Source organism: Engystomops pustulosus, chromosome 7 (assembly GCF_040894005.1).
Source record: "Engystomops pustulosus chromosome 7, aEngPut4.maternal, whole genome shotgun sequence".
In the NCBI taxonomy this organism is placed as follows: domain Eukaryota; kingdom Metazoa; phylum Chordata; class Amphibia; order Anura; family Leptodactylidae; genus Engystomops; species Engystomops pustulosus.
This window is the reverse complement of record NC_092417.1, coordinates 100,013,105-100,032,670: the sequence shown is the minus strand read 5'-3', so window position 1 is coordinate 100,032,670 and position 19,566 is coordinate 100,013,105. Positions and strand designations below refer to the sequence as shown.

General features: G+C 42.2%; 1 protein-coding gene across 4 annotated transcripts; it reads left to right on the top strand.

The window, feature by feature from the left end:
* The first annotated feature begins 57 nt into the window (after positions 1–57).
* On the top strand, positions 58–18,995 carry CDK10 (cyclin dependent kinase 10). 4 transcript variants are annotated; one of them, XM_072117419.1, is made up of 14 exons: positions 58–148; positions 1,157–1,314; positions 3,524–3,596; positions 4,090–4,161; positions 4,352–4,454; positions 4,548–4,629; positions 5,166–5,233; positions 8,794–8,846; positions 8,938–9,007; positions 10,632–10,691; positions 11,999–12,122; positions 15,139–15,278; positions 15,358–15,410; positions 17,568–18,995. In XM_072117419.1, exons 2-14 carry the CDS (start codon positions 1,216–1,218, stop codon positions 17,663–17,665), a joined length of 1,095 nt encoding a protein of 364 aa, XP_071973520.1. In that variant the 5' UTR covers positions 58–148; positions 1,157–1,215; the 3' UTR covers positions 17,666–18,995. The 4 variants fall into 4 exon arrangements, with proteins under 4 accessions (XP_071973520.1, XP_071973521.1, XP_071973519.1 ...); XM_072117420.1 differs by lacking the exon at positions 58–148 and adding an exon at positions 237–259; XM_072117418.1 differs by lacking the exon at positions 58–148 and having other exon boundaries at positions 268–1,314.
* Positions 18,996–19,566: the final 571 nt, after the last annotated feature.

Here is a 19,566-nt window from a genome sequence, read left to right as displayed (position 1 = left end):
AATCACATGACCAAAGCTCTGCGGCTTACTCATAGTTACCTGATCACAGCAGGCAACCGCCAGTACCGACACCTGAGGCCGATCTGAGCCTAGAAGAGCCCTGACACAGCAGGACCAGGGACAAGTGGGAGTGGCTTTTCTAAACGGGGTGTGGCTTGGACAAACAATCAGAGCTTATATAATACCTTATTCCAGCTGTAAAAAGATCTCACTACTGACCTTCTGTTTAGTGATGGCAGTGCACCTTGTTCCGCAGGAGGTGGCTATGCTACAATTGCTCTCAACCTTCCTAACGCCACATTCCTTTAATACAGGGCCTTGTGTTGTGACATAACTGTAACGTTGTTACTGTTATGTAATCAGAGCCAATAGTCACAGCTCCTTCCCCAGAAGCCAGTAATCACAGTGATCCCTCATTAGTCACAGAGCCTGCCCCTAATAGTCACAGCTCCTGCCCCCAGTAGTCACAGTGATCACTACATATTCACAGCGCCTGCCACCACTAGTCACAGTGATGGGCCGAGTAATGACAGTAATCTCCATAGCTACAGCTCCTGCCCCTAGTAGCCAGTAATCACAGAGATCCCCCCTGGTAGTCCGTGATCCCTCCGTAGTCACAGCACCTGCCCCCAATAGCCTTTAATCACAGTGATCCCCTTAGTAGTCACAGGAATGCCCCAAGTAGCCAGTAGTTACAGGAATGCTCCCAGTAGCCAGCATTCACAGTGATGCCTAGTCACAGCACCTACCCCCAGTAGCCACTGTGATGCCCCCCACAAGAATGCAGCCAGTAGTCAGTAATACCCTAAGTAGCCATTGGTCACAGTAATACACCCCGTAGCCAGCAGTCACAGTGAAGCACCACAGTAGTCACATGAATGCCCCTTGTAGGGGGAGGAAAACACCTCATTACATTATTAATTTCTATCGTAAATGACACTACACTTTATTTCCAGAAGATCAGTACAAAATTCTAGATTCTTACACACTCATCACTGTATGATTAAATATGCTGCACACATATATTACTATGAGAAAACCAGCACTCTCTTATTCCGGTTTCTCAGTTTGTGTGGACTAGTCCTCCTATCCGTAATTCCTCTTAGTGGCCACAAGAGGGCGCACTCATCACATCGCTTCATCCCGCTATCCCCAGGCCTCAAAGCCGCGGCCTTTCCTGCACCCTGTGTCCGAGCAAGTAGCGTCCTGGCAAAAATGACTGATGCCGCCCCGGAGCCCGAGCTAGAACTGGAACAAATTCGCCTAAAAAGTGTCAGAGAAGAGAAATTTATTTCTGTGCCTGAGGGGGACCGGGTGAGTGTGTAGCCTGCGTGTAGGTGACCTAGTACAGCACTGCAGTTTTTTTTCTGAGACTATTGCAGTTGGAAGAGATTTGTGTTTGCTTCAGAAAAGCTCCGATCATACAGCAGCCAGACCCTGTGAGGAGTCCTAGTGTGAGGCCGGGGGTGTGCAGAGCTCCCAGGAAGTCTTCCCCAAGGGTGGGAATGAAATATGCACTTCTGTACCCCCTTGTTATACAGCTTCTGTATACAGCTCATAATTTAGATGGCATTCACACGATGAAGGGGAATATATTAGGCTAGTGTTTGTCATAAGTTTCCAGATGTGGATGCCTGAAAAAGTCACACATTTTGGCGCAATTTTCAGACAAAAGACATGTGGCGTTGTGTGCGTTTTGCGATGCGGTGTAACGCTTTCTTTTACTGGGAAGCAGTTTCCCTTCACTTTTTCATCAAAGTCCCAACTTTAAGGCCGCAGTCACACGTTCGGCTAGGCGTCTGTTCATAGGGCCCGAACTCACATGAACGGACACCTAGCGGAACGTGTGACCACGGCCTAAATACTAATACAACGTACTCCCTGCTCCATTTTTCAATGGGACAATCCCAAAAACTAGACACATGTTTACATCCTTAAGATAAATGTCTACATTGGTGCTCGCTTGCGTTAGCATGCATTTCAGTAGAAATGCAGGAGTGATCAGCACAAGCCCCTCCTTGTTCCATCTATATTGCGCTTCAAAACGTAATAATCTACGCCAGCTTCTTTCTGCACCTGTATTGCGGTACAGGCTATAGTCAGTTCAGTGGACCAGGATGGTCCTGCTTTGGGCAGCCCTGTGCCTCAGTATGGACACTTTTCAGAGTGCTGTGAGGCCCAGTAAACAATTAAAAAGTTGCCTAATTATTGAATTTTTTTTTCTAGTGTACAGGCCTTGATAAATCTGCCCAATGGTTTTGGTAGGGACTTTCAAATTGCTGCAGTTGAATTGCGTTCTGATTTGATTTTGATGTGCAAATCATAGGCAGCGGGGAGAAGCTTAACCCAATTGCATATGTGTTTACACTGAAACACTTGCGATCGGGAAAGAGTACCACGTGTTTTACATATTTTTCATTGTCTGTACACAGCTCTTTATTTGTCAGATGTTGGCAGAGACCCCTGGCATTGGGATAAGTTGAGTAACCTCTTGATTTTTTACTAAGTGCAGCGCCATTCTCTTATAAAAGATGAGCTGCAAGCTGGCCATGTGACCATTGAATGTGGCCTGTGTGGTGGAAGAGGTGGGGTTGTGGGTGGGGACTTTGATGATCTAATATTGATCAATTCTGAGGAATGGTCATAATAATAATTAATATTTTAGTCCAGAAAAATCCATATAATTTGTTAGCTTGTTATGATGAGATGTTTCATATCATACTTTTGGATCATTAAAGAGAACCCGTCATGCAAAATAACCCCCCTAAACTAAATATATTTTCATAAACTGCCATTAGAAAGTATTGCCTCTATCCCTTCATTGTCCCTCTACATGCCTGTAAACCTAAGCAATGAGGTTCTAAAGCTGTATGCAAATGACCTGTGAAATGTCCAATGAAGCATTAGCATATTCAAGCTGTCCACTCTATTCATGAGTGGGAGGCACAGCCACGCCCCCAGTGCATGACTGACAGCCTGTATAATGATGTGAGGCTGTATAATGATGTGCTTCCTGGTGCTGGTGGCCCCTGCAGCCTGTGTGTGCATGTGTGTGTGTATAGGAGAGATACAGCAGCTCCAGGATGCAGCCATGTTACAGCAGAACATGTCAGATTCATGTGTAGCTGATGTCTGTGTCTCTCACCTGTGTATTAGGAGGATGCAGCATGTCAGCAGATGCACTAACTATGCTTTACTATACATTACACACAGACATGAGCAGGGGGAGGAGAGGGGAGGGGTAACAGGGGTGACATCACTGCCTCTGACCATGTGACCAGCCTCATTTACATGATAAAGAATAGATGATTTTACAATGAATAATGTATGAAATAACTAGATAAAGGCTGGGATGGGATCCTTGTGAGCTGCGCCAACAGGTAGTAGTGACAGGACAAGTGACACAGACCTGATGACAGGTGTCCTTTAAGTTCCTGGCCTCCGCATTTTACTCTGGTTGTAACAATATTTTCCTGCAGTTCCCATTGTGATTTGGTTGTTTCTGTTTTTTTTATATCCTTAGCTTGGGCAGTGTCGAAGCGTGAAGGAATTTGAAAAGTTGAATCGAATTGGTGAAGGCACTTACGGCATTGTATGTAAGTATTTATGCCCCACACTTGAGCTGTTTCACATCCGCCATTGCTAAAGAACAGGCCCCTTACTCTATAGCGAGTATGATGCATCCAACTGGGATCACACTCACAACGTGTGCTGGCTGGAACATCTGACCCAAATGCTGACAACTGGAACTAAACTGATATATGCTGAGTCCAGTTCTGGTTGTTCAGCATTTGGGATAGAGGTTCCATCCAGCACACAATGGGAGATTCAATATTGCTTTAAATTCCCCTAAAAGGTTTCAACTCTAAATTGTGGTATTTTATGAGATATTGAGAGGGAGTCTATGGTCCTGTGTATCCATGTTCTTCCGCAGGATGTTAGAATTATTTATGTTGTTTTACCCTTCGGTGTCTACTCCAGCTCCATCTGCTGTTGAGAAGTATTATTGTTATTTTTTTATTCTAAATATATATATTATGCAATTAAATTTCTTTCAAAGTGAGTTGTATCATATAATGTTTCTTGCAGACCGCGCCAGAGACACCAGGAACAATGAAATTGTAGCACTGAAGAAAGTTAGGATGGATAAAGAAAAGGACGGTCAGTCTTTATTCATGATACATATATGGTTTGGATTATTTAGCTCACAGTGAGTGGTAGCACTTTTTGGCTTCTAGCTTGGGCATAAACTGAAGAGAAAGTATAATTATAATATTTTATAATAATTATTTTCCCAAAAACTTGTAAAATCATTGTCATTTGCACTAACTTTTATATCTTTCTGTTGCAGGAATCCCGATCAGTAGTCTTCGAGAGATCACACTTCTTCTAAAACTAAGACATCCCAACATAGTGGAGCTGAAGGAAGTTGTTGTTGGGAATCATTTAGAGAGGTTAGAGTAACGTTGCATCTGCAAGAATAGATGAAAAATCGTCAGCCTCTACTTATAGGCTTTAATTAAAATGTTATATGTGTTTTCCTGCAGCATTTTCTTAGTCATGGGTTACTGTGAGCAAGACCTGGCCAGTCTACTGGAAAATATGCAGACTCCATTCTCTGAAGCCCAGGTAGGAGCTTAGGAGTTGTCATTAGGGCTCATTCACACTGTCGTCTGCAGGGCCGTACATGCGGCTGCATGTACGTCCCCATAGACGCCAATAGCAGCACGGCGGGGATCTGGTGCCACACATTTGTGGCACCGATCCGGGCCGCAAACCGCAAAAAGATAGAGCATGCTCTATCTTTCGGCGGCCGTGCGGCCGTGTGCCGCTGTTTTCTATGGAGGGAGGAGGGGCCTCCAGCACACGGTGGTATGCCCGCACGGTGAGCATGTGAATGAACCCTTATACACGATTCCTGCCACACTTCAAATCACTTTTTCCTGAAAGTAATCTTTATATTAATTATTTACTTTTTCTGTTAATTCTTCTGTCTCTTCTGATTGTATGTTCTATATTTACAGAGCATGATCCTTAAAGTTCCCTTTAGTTGGTTAAGCGTCGGTTTCCTTGCTTCTTATTAGATATTACCAGTAGAGAAGTTTTTCTAAGTTGTCCTTGGTCATTGCCGTCCCTATGGTAACTGGTGTTTTCCTTTTACACAGGTAAAATGTATATGTTTTCAGCTACTCACTGGCCTCCAGTATCTACATGAAAACTTTATAGTACACAGGTAATGCTTTTTGTCTTATTGACATTCATTCTGATCAGGAAGTAAGAGTTCTCCTTATGGAGACTTTGCCAATTAAGGTCGCCTTGCAGGCGTATGGAGACTTCTAGCCATTGATGCTCCACTAGGGGATTCTGGGAAATATGCAAATACGTTTTCCAGGATGGAACAAGGAAAACTACCGGTCATATCCTACCTTGCTAGACAGCCCCCTTACCATCAAGCATGACTTTCAGGAAGCCTAATGACATGATGTGAGATTAAAGGGAACCTGTCATCAGTAGCCCTTTTTCTGGTTCCCCAATGTCCTCATAGAGAATAGGGTGCACATTGCCAAAGTGTTTTTATAATAACATTGGCTTATTTATTTTTTGGGGCTTTTTTAAAATTTGAAATCGAGGCTTTGGTGGAACCGCTGCACGGCTCTCGCCCTGCCTGTCCGGGCCTGAGTATTACCTGCAGGAGTGATGTCAGACACACGTGACTGTCAGATGCTCAATCGCTGTAAGCTCATTGAAAATTTTCATGCTGCAGGTTGGAATAGAGCCAGGGGATAAGTGGAAAATGATTGAAGCAGAGTGTGTGTGTATGGGTATGCAACAGCATTGTGCTTGTGTTTTTGACCACCAGGGAATTTAGTAGATCAATAGGGAGCCAACACAAAGGCGCCACTGCAGCTGTGGCTTCCATTTAAGTGTTTGGGAGCTCCAGATAAATTAATGGCTTCTGGCCACTACAGGAACATAAAACAAATTGCCTCTGGCACTGCACTAGGGATTCATGCTAGGGAAGGGAAGATAGAGCTGCAGTACCCCTCCAATTTTTCACTTGAATAATGTAAGTGATGCAAACAGACACTAAATGAAGTTATTAACCCCTTACCGACATGTGACGTAATAGTACGTCTCGCGGGCCGAGCCCTCTCCATAGCCGGTAAGTCTTTGCTGCATATTGCAGCAAAGGCTTACCGGTAACACCCGCGATCGGTGCCGCCATCTTTCCGTGGATCGTCGCTCCCCGTGACATCATCGGGGAGCGGCGATCCATCACCATGGTAACTTCAGGTCTCCCGAAGACCCGAAGCTACTTCGGGTTAACCCATTCATTACCATGTGCTGTCAGCACATTGTAATGTATGAGTAGTAAAATCCCCATATACTGCCATACTGTAGTATGGCAGTATATGATAGGATCGATCAGACAACCTAGGGTTAAAGTACCCTAGGGAGTCTGAAAAATAGTAAATAAAAAAAAAGTTAAAATAAAAAAATTATAATAAAAAAAACTAAAAATTCAAATCACCCCCCTTTCCCTAGAATTGATATAAATATAAATAAACAGTAAAAATCATAAACACGTTAGGTATTGCCGCATCCGAAAATGCCCGATCTATCAAAATATGATAACGTTTTTTCACTGCGTTTAACCCCGTAACGGAAACTAGCGCCCAAAGTCGAAAATGGCACTTTTTTGCCATTTAAAATATTTTTTTTAATTATCTAAAAAGTGATCAAAAGGTCGTACAGTCCTAAAAATGATAACAGTGTAAACGTCATCAAAATCCGCAAAAAAACGACACCACCCACAGCTCCATACACCAAAGTATGAAAAAGTTATTAGCCCCAGAAGATGGCAAAATCCCCCCAAAAAATTTTGTACAGGAGGTTTTAATTTTTTTAAATGTATGAAAACATTATAAAACCTATACATATTTGGTATCCCCGTAATCGTACCGACCCAAAGAATAAATTAGACATGTCATTTGGGGTGCACAGTGAAATCCATAAAATCCAAGCCCACAAGAATACGGTACAAATGCGTTTTTTTACCAATTTCACTGCATTTGGAATTTTTTTCCCGGTACATGGCATGAAATATTAAATACCACCATTTTGAAGTGTAATTTGTTACGCAGAAAATAAGCCATCACACAGCTCTGTACATGGAAAAATAAAAAAGTTACAGATTTTTGAATGTGGGGAGTGAAAAATGAAAACGCAAAATCGAAAAAGGGCCGCGGCGGGAAGGGGTTAAAGTCCATTGAAATCAACAGACATTTGATCCGTTATTATCATTATAGCGACAGAAGTGAATAACTGAGGTTGGAACACAGATGTGAAATCGACCTTATCAATATCTACCACCCAACTGGGAAGATTGTTGCTTGATGCATACTGTCCTCCACTCCCGCTCCCACCACCTTAAAGGAAATCTACCATGAAAATCAAGAATGATAAACCAGGGACACTTACTCATAGATCCAGGAACTATGGCTGTAGTAATCTTTTTATCCATGCTATTTATTCTGTTGCATTGTGAAGGAGCAGCTCCACTCTTTCACTGTGTGAGATTACAGTAGGCAGAGGGAGGGGGAAAGTGCTTGGGGAGCAGGAGGGAGGGTGAGACATGCTTTTGCACAGTCTAACAGTCTGTGAAGCTACAGCACATAGCCCTTTTTACTCATTGGATTAATTATAAAAGTTTATTTTAGAAGAAAGGAGACCATGATAACAAATAAAATAAGATTACCACAGTCACACTATGAGTCTATGAGTAAGTGCCCCTGGTTTATCATGCTTCACTTTAATGGTAGATTACTTTTAATCTGCCGGCGGATTGAAAAAGATGCCATGACGTCATTGGGGAGTGGGGATCAGTCGCCATGACAGCCTTGGGTCTTCCGAAGATCCAAGGCTGTCTCGTTTTAACCCATTCATTATAGTGTGCGATTTTCACATTGTAATGAATGAGGTAGAAAATCCCCATATACAGCCATACTGTAGTATGGCAGTATACGGGAGGATCGATCAGAAAACCTAGGGTTAATGTACCCTAAGTGATCTAAAAAAAATTATAATAAAAAACTTAAAAATTCAAATCACCCCCCTTTCCCTACAACTGATATAAATAAACAATAAAAATCATAAACACATAGGGTATCGCCGCGTCCGATAATGCCCAATCTATCAAAATGTAATAACTTTTTTTTACCGCGTTTAACCCCGTAACGTAAAATAGCTCCCAAAGCCAAAAATGCCATTTTTGCCATTGTTAAAAATATAAAAAAGACAATGAAAAGTGATTAAAAGGTCGTACAGTCCTAAATATGGTAGCATTGAAAAAAATCATCAAAAGTCACACGAAATGACACCTCCCACAGCTCCGTACAACGAAGTATGAAAAAGTTATTAGCACCAGATGGCAAAATAAAAAAAAATTTGTAAACAGGAGGTTTTAATTTTTGTAAATGTATGAAAACATTCTAAAACCTATACAAATTTGTTATCCCCGTGATCGCACTGACCCAAAGAATAAAATAGACATGTCAATTGGTACGCACAGTGAAAGCCATAAACGGCGCAAATGTGTTTTTTCATCATTTTCACCGCATTTGGAATTATTTTCCAGTTTCCCAGTACACGGCATGCAATATTGAATACCAACACTATGAAGCACAGCATTTTAAGTGTAAAAATAAGAAAGTTATAGATTTTAGGGCCAGGTCGTTAAGGGGTTAAGACACCTCATTGTCTTCCTTTCTTCTGTATTTTTATGCTGGACAGGGATCTGAAGGTCTCCAATCTGCTGATGACTGATAAAGGCTGTGTGAAGATTGGTAAACAATATCACGGTTATTTTTATCCATTCATTTAGATGATTGAGTGTTATTATAAAACTTCTGACCGCTATTGATTTCCACATTGCAGCTGACTTTGGTCTTGCCCGGGCATACAGCATCCCTCCAAAACAGATGACTCCAAAAGTAGTGACTCTTTGGTGAGTATCTGTCATGAATGGTTCACCGGGAGTTTCTTTAGTATAAGTGCCATTGTCAGGCAGATAAAATATAATGTGACCGCTAAATGGAACCAAGTCTTTGAAGAGCCAATCCCTATTTGTCTTTACTAATGGCTGAGCACCAGCATGTCAGTCCGGTGTCATTCTAAGTCAATCTGTGCCCTGGCATACTTTATAGTGGTATCTAGAAATTTGCTTTCATATATGATTATAGAAGTTAAAGTAATTAGAGACACTTATACCATGGCTGTGGTAATCTTCTTATATTTGTTATCCAAGGTCTCCTTCTAAAATTAACTTTTAAAATTATGATAATGACCCTGAAAGACTCTGGTGGGTGATTTCCGGAGCCACTCGGCATTGTGTCTTCACAGGCTGTTACAATGAGCAGGTCTCCCCTGCTGCTAGATTACACAGGTAGGGGGAGGAGGGAGAGAGCAGGGCGTTTGGGGTGAGACATGTTCTACTCATTGTAACAACCTGTGAAGCTACAGCACTGAGTGGTTCTGTAAATGAGCATGGAGGGCTCTAGGTCGCATTAGCATATTTTTAACACTTGATTTAAAAAGGAAGGAGACTATGGATAACAAATATAAGAAGATCACCACAGTCATAGTTCCTGGATCTGTAAGTGTCCCCTGGTTTATTGCCCTTGAACTTTGATGGTAGATTTCATTTAAAGTTGCAATGTTAACATTATGTAATCCTGGATCCTGATAGCAAAAAAATAACATCATCCTTGTGTTGAACTGTGCACTATAGTGCTCAAGAGATCAGGAGTATTATTGTGCAGAATAAGGGTACGTTAAGATGGCCGGAATTGTGGCCATGATCTGGCCTCACCAATTGCAGCAAGATCATGGCCATAATAGAAGTCTATGGCTCCCGCCTGATAAATTAACAATAATTGAAACTTCTGCCGTAAGACACCGGCATGGGCAGTGTGGTCCCAACAGTAGCCAGAGTGTCGTCGTCCCACCCTCCCCACACAGTTGCCGTCAGCCCTGCCTTTCCCCCTGTATATATCATGTTGTGGACATAACCTCATCATGTTCACCAGCTTCAGAGCTGGCACCTACGACCACCATACAAAGGACTAATGAAAAAGAATGCCAGTGCTTGTGTTTGACACTTGTGTTCTTATATCTTATATAAAGTGATGTGTAAAGTTCCTAGACCAGTAAAATACATGGTCCAATATTGTAAATGTACAGTGCTTTTTTATTCTTTTAATAGAATTAATTATAGTATTATTGCTTTGTATCTATTTCTTGACTGCCCCCCCCTCTTCTTTTCCTCTGACCCTCTTGTATGTATTATTTTTCCTATATTATCTTTTTTTTTCTTTGCACAACTATTTGTAGCTCACGCGTCTATCTTTAAAAAGCTTCATATAGCTACTGGTACAGGGACCAAGTGTCCTAAGGAGAGACCATCAATGGTCAATCCTGGCCAAACTACTCAAATGTAGTTGTACACGATGTACCAAGAGAAAACATGTCCGACTATGTGGTGCTGAGGGAGCACTTGGAGCTGTTTATTTCTCCTAAGTTTTATTGCAGGTCTGTGTCTTTATATTTTTATCTGAGTTTTGCGGTTGCAGGTACCGTGCCCCTGAATTGCTTTTAGGAAGTACAACACAGACAACCGCTATTGATATGTGGTAAGTATAGCATTGTTAAACCAGTCATTCTTTCTGTTGCAGGACATCTAAGGTGAACCCTGCCACTGCCCTTTTTTGGTTTCACGTTTTAATTTTTTTTCATAATTCATAACTTTTTGTTATTTTTCTGTGTATAGAGCTTTAGGAGTATTTGTTTTCTGTATAAATGGTACTTCCTATTAGCAATATTGAATATTCCAAGCCATATACTGGGAAGTGGGAAAGTATTCCAAATGAGTTTGTTGTTGGCACTGTTTTTGACACTAAAAGCAGACTAGACTATTCATTTTGAGCCTGCTGCGGATTTGGGAGACGGATGCCGCTGTATGGCAATCATTCTCCGCTTACCATACACTGTGAGTGCTCCCACAGTCATGTAATTATTCATATAAGCACTGTTACATCACTGGGAGAACATCTCCTGAATTATACTTATTAGGGCACATTTACTTACCCGTCCGGAGGAGTACACAGAAAGTGCATTGTTCCGACGATAATGCACTCTGCTGCGATTCACTAAGATCGTGCGCCCGATATCCTGCATGTGTCGCTTCCCCGCTCAGGTCCGACAGAATTCACCTTCTTCTTCCTGGTGCATGTAAGTGCATTGGATTGTAACACAATTTGAATGTTAAATCCCACGCTCAGTCCGAATCAGTCGGATCGTCCGACGGCTCACTCCCCAATTTCTGGCACATGAAAGCCGGTGCAACTGCACCAAAATCCGATCTCGTGCGACACAATCCCCTGTTAAATACTTGTCACAGTCGTGCAATCACCGAAAATGTCGGAATATCCAACTAAAGTGCGGCCATGGACCCTTAGTAAATAATTGCCATTGACTGAAAGAGTGACAACGTCTTAAAGGGGTTTTCTTGCCATATTTAAACATGGTATATGAAAGCTCACAAGAGTGAAGGACCACATAACTCACAGAAACTGTGGAAATCATTTTCTACACAACTTTTTTCACAACCTAAGGCTGCATGAACAAAAACAAAGTCTGAAAACTGCATTTCTATGTGCTCATACACACCACCCTTGTTTCCACAGGCCCATGTGTAAGCCAGCTGCCTGAGCAGTCTTTTCTACCATCATCCGTGTTAGAAAAGCACATGCTTTGTTTGCTGCCCAAGAATGAATGCTATCATGTGCAGCTAGGCAAACACTGTGCAGGCCCCAGGTCCCTTTATCCCAGGGATTTATTAGGTCAGAACACGGAACCATATCCACCATTTTCACTGGGTGCATGTGACTAAAACTTTGTAGTTAGACATTTGTTCCTGATAATATTTCCTCTATGGCAGGGCGGTTGGTTGTATCCTGGCAGAACTGCTGGCTCACAAACCTTTATTGCCCGGAACATCAGAAATCCAGCAGATTGATTTAATCATACAACTTTTGGGGACACCAAATGAAAATATCTGGCCGGTAAGTATGTTTCTTTTTCATCGGCCTACTGTGGGTGATCCTATTGGTTAGGCAAGTCTCTGGCTTCTACTATCTGATTCTGGGTATGCAACATGCCATCCACAATCCGCTTGTCACCAAAGAGAAGGCCTTGCATTAGGCTGCTGTCACACTTTCCGCTGGCATTGCGCTCATAACGTAACACTACCACAGGGGGCTAACATTGGCCAGACCACATATGCTTTTCCAGGGAAATGCATGCAATCGGTAACCAGGCCCCGGTGTCTTGCATTTAAACAATACAAGACAATGGGGTCTGATTACCGATCTCATTCATTTCCCTGGAAACGCATAAGATATGGGCCGAGGAACTCCTCCATCCTCCACCCCCCCCCCCCCCCCATCTCCCATGCACTAGTGTTGCGTTACCAATGTAACACTCTTGGAATGTGTGACCACGGCCTTATACAGCCTTCATTTACATAACACTAAAAACATGATTTGCAGAGGCTCAGATCTTTTCTGAAAATCGCTTTTGGGTAAAATCCCTTTCTATAAGGTTAAGTTCACATATGTGCTTTCAAACATGGAACCCTATGGGGAGCAGATGGACCTGCTTTCACCTTCTGCTCAATAACAGAAACTTTTGGTGCATATTTGAACTAGATCTTATTTATACATGTGCTGTCGAAGTGAGCACAATTCGGGCCTACTTCTAAATGAGCTGTCAAAGTGAGGACAACTGGATCCTACTTGGTGTTGCATATATAAAAATATACCACGTAATACCACTTTATTCAATTTTATATAATCCGTATCAATATATACTATAATCCATTATAGAGCCGGAAAGAAAAGCCCTAACAAATTTAATAAAAATGCTGTGTTTTTGTCACCTTACACTTGAGTATTAGCCGAGGCCCCTAATTTTACCACAAATAACTGGGAAAACTTAATGACTCAAGTATAAGCCTATGGTGGCAATTGCATTGCTAGCAGCCTCCCCCAGCAATGTAATGGCCTGCAGCAATGAAATGCAATGCAGCTGCCCCCCCCCCCAGCATTGAAATGCAACGTAGCCCATTAAATGTCAAAGGGAATTAGCTGACAGGTTACATAAAATGAAGTTTGAATCATGACATTAACTTGACAGTGGTCAGCGAACATGTCCGCTGTATCTAAGATGGCGGACAGTCCCTTATTCTGGGATTTCTTAAGTCAAGATGGCGTCCGAAACCAGTGCGATCTCCTTAACACCCCCCAAATAATGAAATTCTCATTACCTTCTGAAGCTCCCCGCGACTCCTCTTCCTTCTTTTCTTCACTCGTAGTAGAGCGGACAGACGCGGCCATGCGCTCTGCCTGAGTGCAGAGTGCATTGACGCTAGCATGGCTGTGCTATGAGGGAAGAGAAGAAGGAAGAGTTTATTTTTTTTTATACTAAGCTAAAATTGGGTTTTACAGCCCGTTTTTTTGTGCTGAAAAACTTGGCTTATACACGAGTATATAAGGTACATACATAATATTAGTTTTTTTTACTTGGCCCCTTCCTGAATGCTCTACATTAAAAATATATATGTAAATATTTTTACTGCAGGGGAACCCTGAAATTACTGAAATCCACAGGTGGGAATTCATCAAGCGCTGGCATGTAATAGCGGGTCCCCCCACCGGTGCATAAGTCTCTTGATCTGACCGGCATTGCTGGGCAACACTATGCCAGGTTAGACCTGGAGTAGTTCTGCATAAAAACCTGCAAATGTTTTTGAAAAGTACCCAAGCTGTCGCCACTCTGTCAGCGACTATTCCCACAAGGCCTGAAGTTGGCATAGTTGCATAATAATCTCAATTTGTGCTGATTTCACTGCTTCTACACCAGAAACTGGTGTGTGAATGTATGCAACAAATCTGAATAACGTCTCTATGAAACACAATGGTCTACATTTACTATTGTCCTTGCACCATTTTTCTGGCAGACTTTGCACTTTGTTTTATGTGCAAACTGCTTGCACACGTATTTAATAAGTGCCTGCCCTACTTGTCGCACGTGACCCTTTTGTGACGTGGCTGTACTATTCTGCGCTAGACACAAATTTCTGCACCAAAAAGGGGTGGTGTTCTGGTGCACAGTCGGACCACGTGACACATTTAACATGCAAAGCCCGACAGAAGTGTTTCTCACGCCCCCAAAAAAGTTGGTGCACTCTATCGGAGCAATGCAGGGAGCGCCAAATTCATTAATCATGAAACCTGAATCTGGCACAATCTGCACACTACACAGGTAAACTGTACTTAGTGCAGTTTGCACTGCTTTTAGTAAATGTGGGCAAATGAGCAATAATAGAATAGCATTTTTTTCTGTATTCCTCAGCAGTATGAGTTAAAGGAAACCTACCACTACAGATGTACCCATTAAGGTAGATCCAGTGGTAGGTGCAGAGTAATATGCAAATTTTCTAAAGAGGCTACTGGGGCGTGGAGTAGCCGGAGCTGAGGTTACGCCGCGTGGCTACTCCACACCCCAGTAGCCTTTTTGATTCTCTTCCCAGACAGGCCTGGCCTCCTTGTAGCTGCGCGCTGAAGATGTCTGGGTAGGAGGGTCAATGAGGGTACTGGGGCGCGGAGTAGCTGCGCAGCATAACCTCAGCTCCGGCTACTCCACGTCCCAGTAGCCTCTTTAGAAAATTTGCATATTACCCTGATTAAAGATTAGCAAAGATAGAGGGGAGTAAAGGATTAGCCCTAAAAAGGCTATCCTTACATACGTTAGATGTTCCTACCAACTTAAACTTAATCATTTTAAGTGGCCACATTGATGTAATGTTTTATTTTCTGACATCCAAGATGCAGCAATACAAAAACAGAAAAACACCTTGAGGTCCCGGAGTCTCAAAATAGGCTTGGCCTTAAATGGGTTAATTGTACTTTTGCATGTTCAGGCAACTTCAGCTATTGAAATGGGGGTTCCTGTTGAACCTTATATTTAATCCACTTCTCTTCTTTTCCCTTTATGATGAAATGACTGGATCTTATATAGGGATTTTCAAAGCTGCCTCTAGTTGGTCAATACACGGTGCGCAAGCAGCCATACAACAATCTGAAGCATAAGTTCCCCTGGCTCTCAGAGGCTGGCCTCAGACTTCTCAATTTTTTATTTATGTATGATCCCAAAAAGAGGTGAGAAAAGATTTATATGGATGACTGCATTACTTCTAGTCAGAACAATGTCCAATCTCTGCATCTTTCCATCTCCCAGAGCTACAGCAGAAGACAGCCTGGCAAGTTCCTATTTCAAGGAGAAACCTCTACGTATGTGTTGTGCTTCATACCTCATTCTATGCATTAGTAAATAGGGAAAGAGTGATAATACTACATAATAATGCTTCATCCATCAGCATTTTCTGGTTTAATGACTTCTCCAATCTTCACCACATATATATATTAGTATTAATTATATTATTAATAGATACCTATTATAAAGGAGAAGGAAATTTGTAGAAAAAATAGATTCGAAATTCCCAGAACCTCCTATAGTGGCGGAAGCATGTATTTCTACAGTTATTAAACACATAGGAACATTGAAGGGCATATATCTTGCCTTGTGTACTCACAGCCAAGAAATTGTGACTTTTTCCCCTTCTCGCCACCCTAACACCACTATTCTTGAAAGGGGGCAGGGCACAGGGCAGGGATGCCTCAACCCACTAAAGAACCTCATAGTAATTCTGGTGTGTTGTGCGCCAGTGCAGAGAGTATTAGCCCCAGTGATAATGCATCCCCCCCCCCCCCTGTACTATAATATTTCTTTGTCTCATGTCTGTAGTTTAACTAGCGATCAAGTGGTTAATCTTGAAATGTGTTGGCACACTGCATCAAAACCTTTTAACCCCTTAATGACCTGGCCCTTTTTAGTTTTCACTTCCATTTTTCACTCACCACCTTTAAAAATCTATAACTTTTTTTATTTTTCGACGTAAAGAGCTCTGTGATGGCTTTATTTTCTGCGTAACAAATTGTACTTCATAGTGATGGCATTTAATATTCCATGCCGTATACTGCAAAAACCGGAAAAAAAATTCCAAATGCAGTGAAAATGGTGAAAAAAGTGTTTTCTTGTGGGCTTGGATTTTACAGCTTTCACTGTGTGCCTCAAATAACATGTTTACTTTATTCTTCGGCTCGGTATGATTACGGGGATACCAAATTTGTATACTGTATATACTCGAGTATAAGCCAAATTTTTCAGCACAAAAAATGTGCTGAAAAACACTAACTCGGCTTAACTCGACCTGTTGCACCAGGTCAGTACAATGTCAGAGTCACTGACTTCAGCCGCCGCCGCGATCGTATTGTGTGTGCCGGCAGCGCTGCGGCTGACGTCAGAGCTGCGTGCCGCACGGACCTGGCGCCGCAGCTAGAGGTCACAGACCATACATGATGTCAAAATAGGCCTGGCTTCCACTAAAACCACGGCCGAACTCACTACTTTTCAATCTGAGCTAGCATATGTGCATATTGTATAATTGTATACTGTTATATGGGATCCTGCAAGACCACTGCATTGCATCTCCAAATGCCCTTTTAATAGTTTTATTCTTTGATTGAAAAAAAAAAAAAAAACTACAGACATGAGACTAAGACTATAGTATAGTGGGGGATGTATTATCACTGGGGCTAATACTTTCAGCACTGGCGCACAACACACCAGAACTACTATGAGGTTCCAGGTGTAGATTTCATCTACAACCTGTGTATTTTTTGTAATTCTATTCCCTTGGATCTGCTAGGAGAAGACTCTCTCCAGAATACACTTTATCTAAACTAGCTACAAGTAAACTGTGTGCAATACAATTATACAGTGATATTGCATATTGTAGTCATTCAATTTTCTCTTATTTATAGCATTGTATTTTAGTTTGGTCTTGTGTTCATGAGACAACCCTGTTGTTATGCCTTTCTTGGAGATATGGATATCAAACTGGGGAGAGCATCTGCTTGGGACCCTTCACTTAGCTTCTCTGTGCCATGCTTGTATAAAGTGGTGTATGCAGTAAAAGTGCAGACAAAGTATAGCGACTTCTCCTCCACAAATTAAAGGCTTTAAAAAATAGTCTTGGGCAGGGAAAGGTGAGATCATAGACGCATGCTGGGAAAGGGGATATTAACCACCAGTCTTGATATATGCCCCCATTGTCTGTGTGTAAAGCAAACCGAATAATTAAGTTTTCATTATTTTGTAGGAAACTTCAAAAGCAGTTCCATTATTTAATGATCAGAACTAACACATTTTCAATAAGGAGCCATGCAATACTGACCATGCAAGGCTGTAAAATTGGCCAAAAATGTAGTAGGTCATTCAGGTAGCCATCTGCACTGCTAAGAGGTTACTGCGAATAACCTACTGAGGTCCTGTATTAAGGATAAGTTATAATATTTCATGGAATAATAAAAGTGTTCTTTCCGCAGCCTGTGAGCCACAGTTGATGCCAACCTTTCCACATCATCGCAACAAAAGAGTGAGCAGCTCAGGCGCAGAGAATCAGGCGAAAAGATGTAAACCATGACACCCTACGCTGAAAAGCCAAGACATTAGTGTGCATGAAGCAGCTACAGAACCCTTACAACTATGGGGTGTTGGAATGTGCCGCAGATGATCACTTTGTGGCTGGGTCATGCTGGTTTTTTAGTCCTGTTATATCTTTAAAGGGAACCTACCACCACACGTCTACCTATAAAGGTAGGTTGGTGGTAGGTGCATCTATAGGACGTGAGGATAGCCCTTTTCACGTCCCCGCAAACTTTTGATAACTTCTATTTCGCTAATATGTAAATATTCTAAAGAGGCTACTGAGGCGTGGAGTAGCCGAAGCTGAGGCTACACGGCGCGGTTACTCCACAGCCCAGTAGCCTCTTTGATCCTCCTACCAGATAACTTCGGCGCACAGCTCCTCATTGCTGCGCGCCCGCAAAGCCTGCCGTCTGCGCATGCGCAGTGGGTCCAGCTTCAGAGGAGTGACGAGGCAGACGCAGGCTGTTCCCAGTAGCCTCTTTAGCAAATTTACATATTTCAGATGCACCTACCACCCGATCAACGTTTTATAGGTAGATCCGTGGTGGTAGGTTCCCTTTAAGTAGGAGAGCTGTTATCTATCAAGGACAATAGATGCGATCTAAACCTATGTGGCTGGGTAAGCCTCTAAAGATCAGCACCAAGTGAAGGTTGAAAGATTTACACCCAGTGGGTGCGCAGCACATTTACTTTAATTTCTTTGTACAAATAGAAATTATAATGACTCCAGGAGCCAGAAGTGTTTGTATTTTTTTCTAGATAAAATGCTATACTTTTCATATACATTATAAAGACTTTTGTTGTCCTGGTTACAGCTTACATTTTACTTTACAGCTTAGCTGGGTTCCTCTTGATAAATAATGATACATATATGAACCTATCCACCTAAACAGAGGGAATGACATACACTATAGCCGTGATGTAAACGAATAACCTTTATTAAATTCACAAGTTAAAATACAAGTAAAAAAGCATCCTTGAGAATGACCAGCGGGTTGAAACGCGCGTTGGGGGCTAATAACGCCAGGTAATATGCTCCACAGGGCTATCTTCTTGCAATAGATTGATTACCAATTGATGCAATATTGTTGTATACTGTTACTTGACCATCCTGCTTATGTTTGTTTACACTTGCAAGTCGATGTTTACATGTATTTTGCACTTTATGGACAGTTCAAGGAGTAACGTTCATGATGATATTTCTGTTTACTGAATTACCTGTTCCCTGTGGACTAACCTCCTGTGCTGTTTCACTTTTATATCTCTCCTGCAATGCTTTTTTACTTGTATTTTCACTTGTGAATTTAATAAAGGTTATTCGTTTACATCACGGCTATAGTGTATGTCATTCCCTCTGTTTAGGTGGATAGGTTCATAGTTGTATATCTGTGAGGGCACTTCATAATTTGGTTTCTCTGGCATACTTACCATATACGAGACAGTCTTGTCTGACTGCGTTACTCACACTTTTGTTTTAGTTTTTTGTCATGTAATGATACATAGTTTAATATCTTTGTGAATATTTTTATGAATTGATGCAGAGTTACAATCTTTCACTGGTTAAGTGAAAAGTTTGTTGCCACCTCTCTTTACATCTTAGGCTACATTCACACTGCCGCATGGGGGACGTATATGGGCCGACATATATACGGCCGATATACATCCCCCATAGACGGCATTGGGCTTACGGCGCCCTACGGGAGCGGTAGAGTGCCCTACGGGAGCGGTAGAGTGCAGCACCAAACCGCTCCGTAGCCCGGGAAAAGATAGGACATGTCCTATCTTTTCCTGTATTACAGCGCCGTGTGCCATACATCCCCATGGAGAGGGACGGGGATGAGCAGCGCTCACCTCCTCCCCCCCCCCCCCCCCCCCCCCGCACGCTGCCGTGTGCCT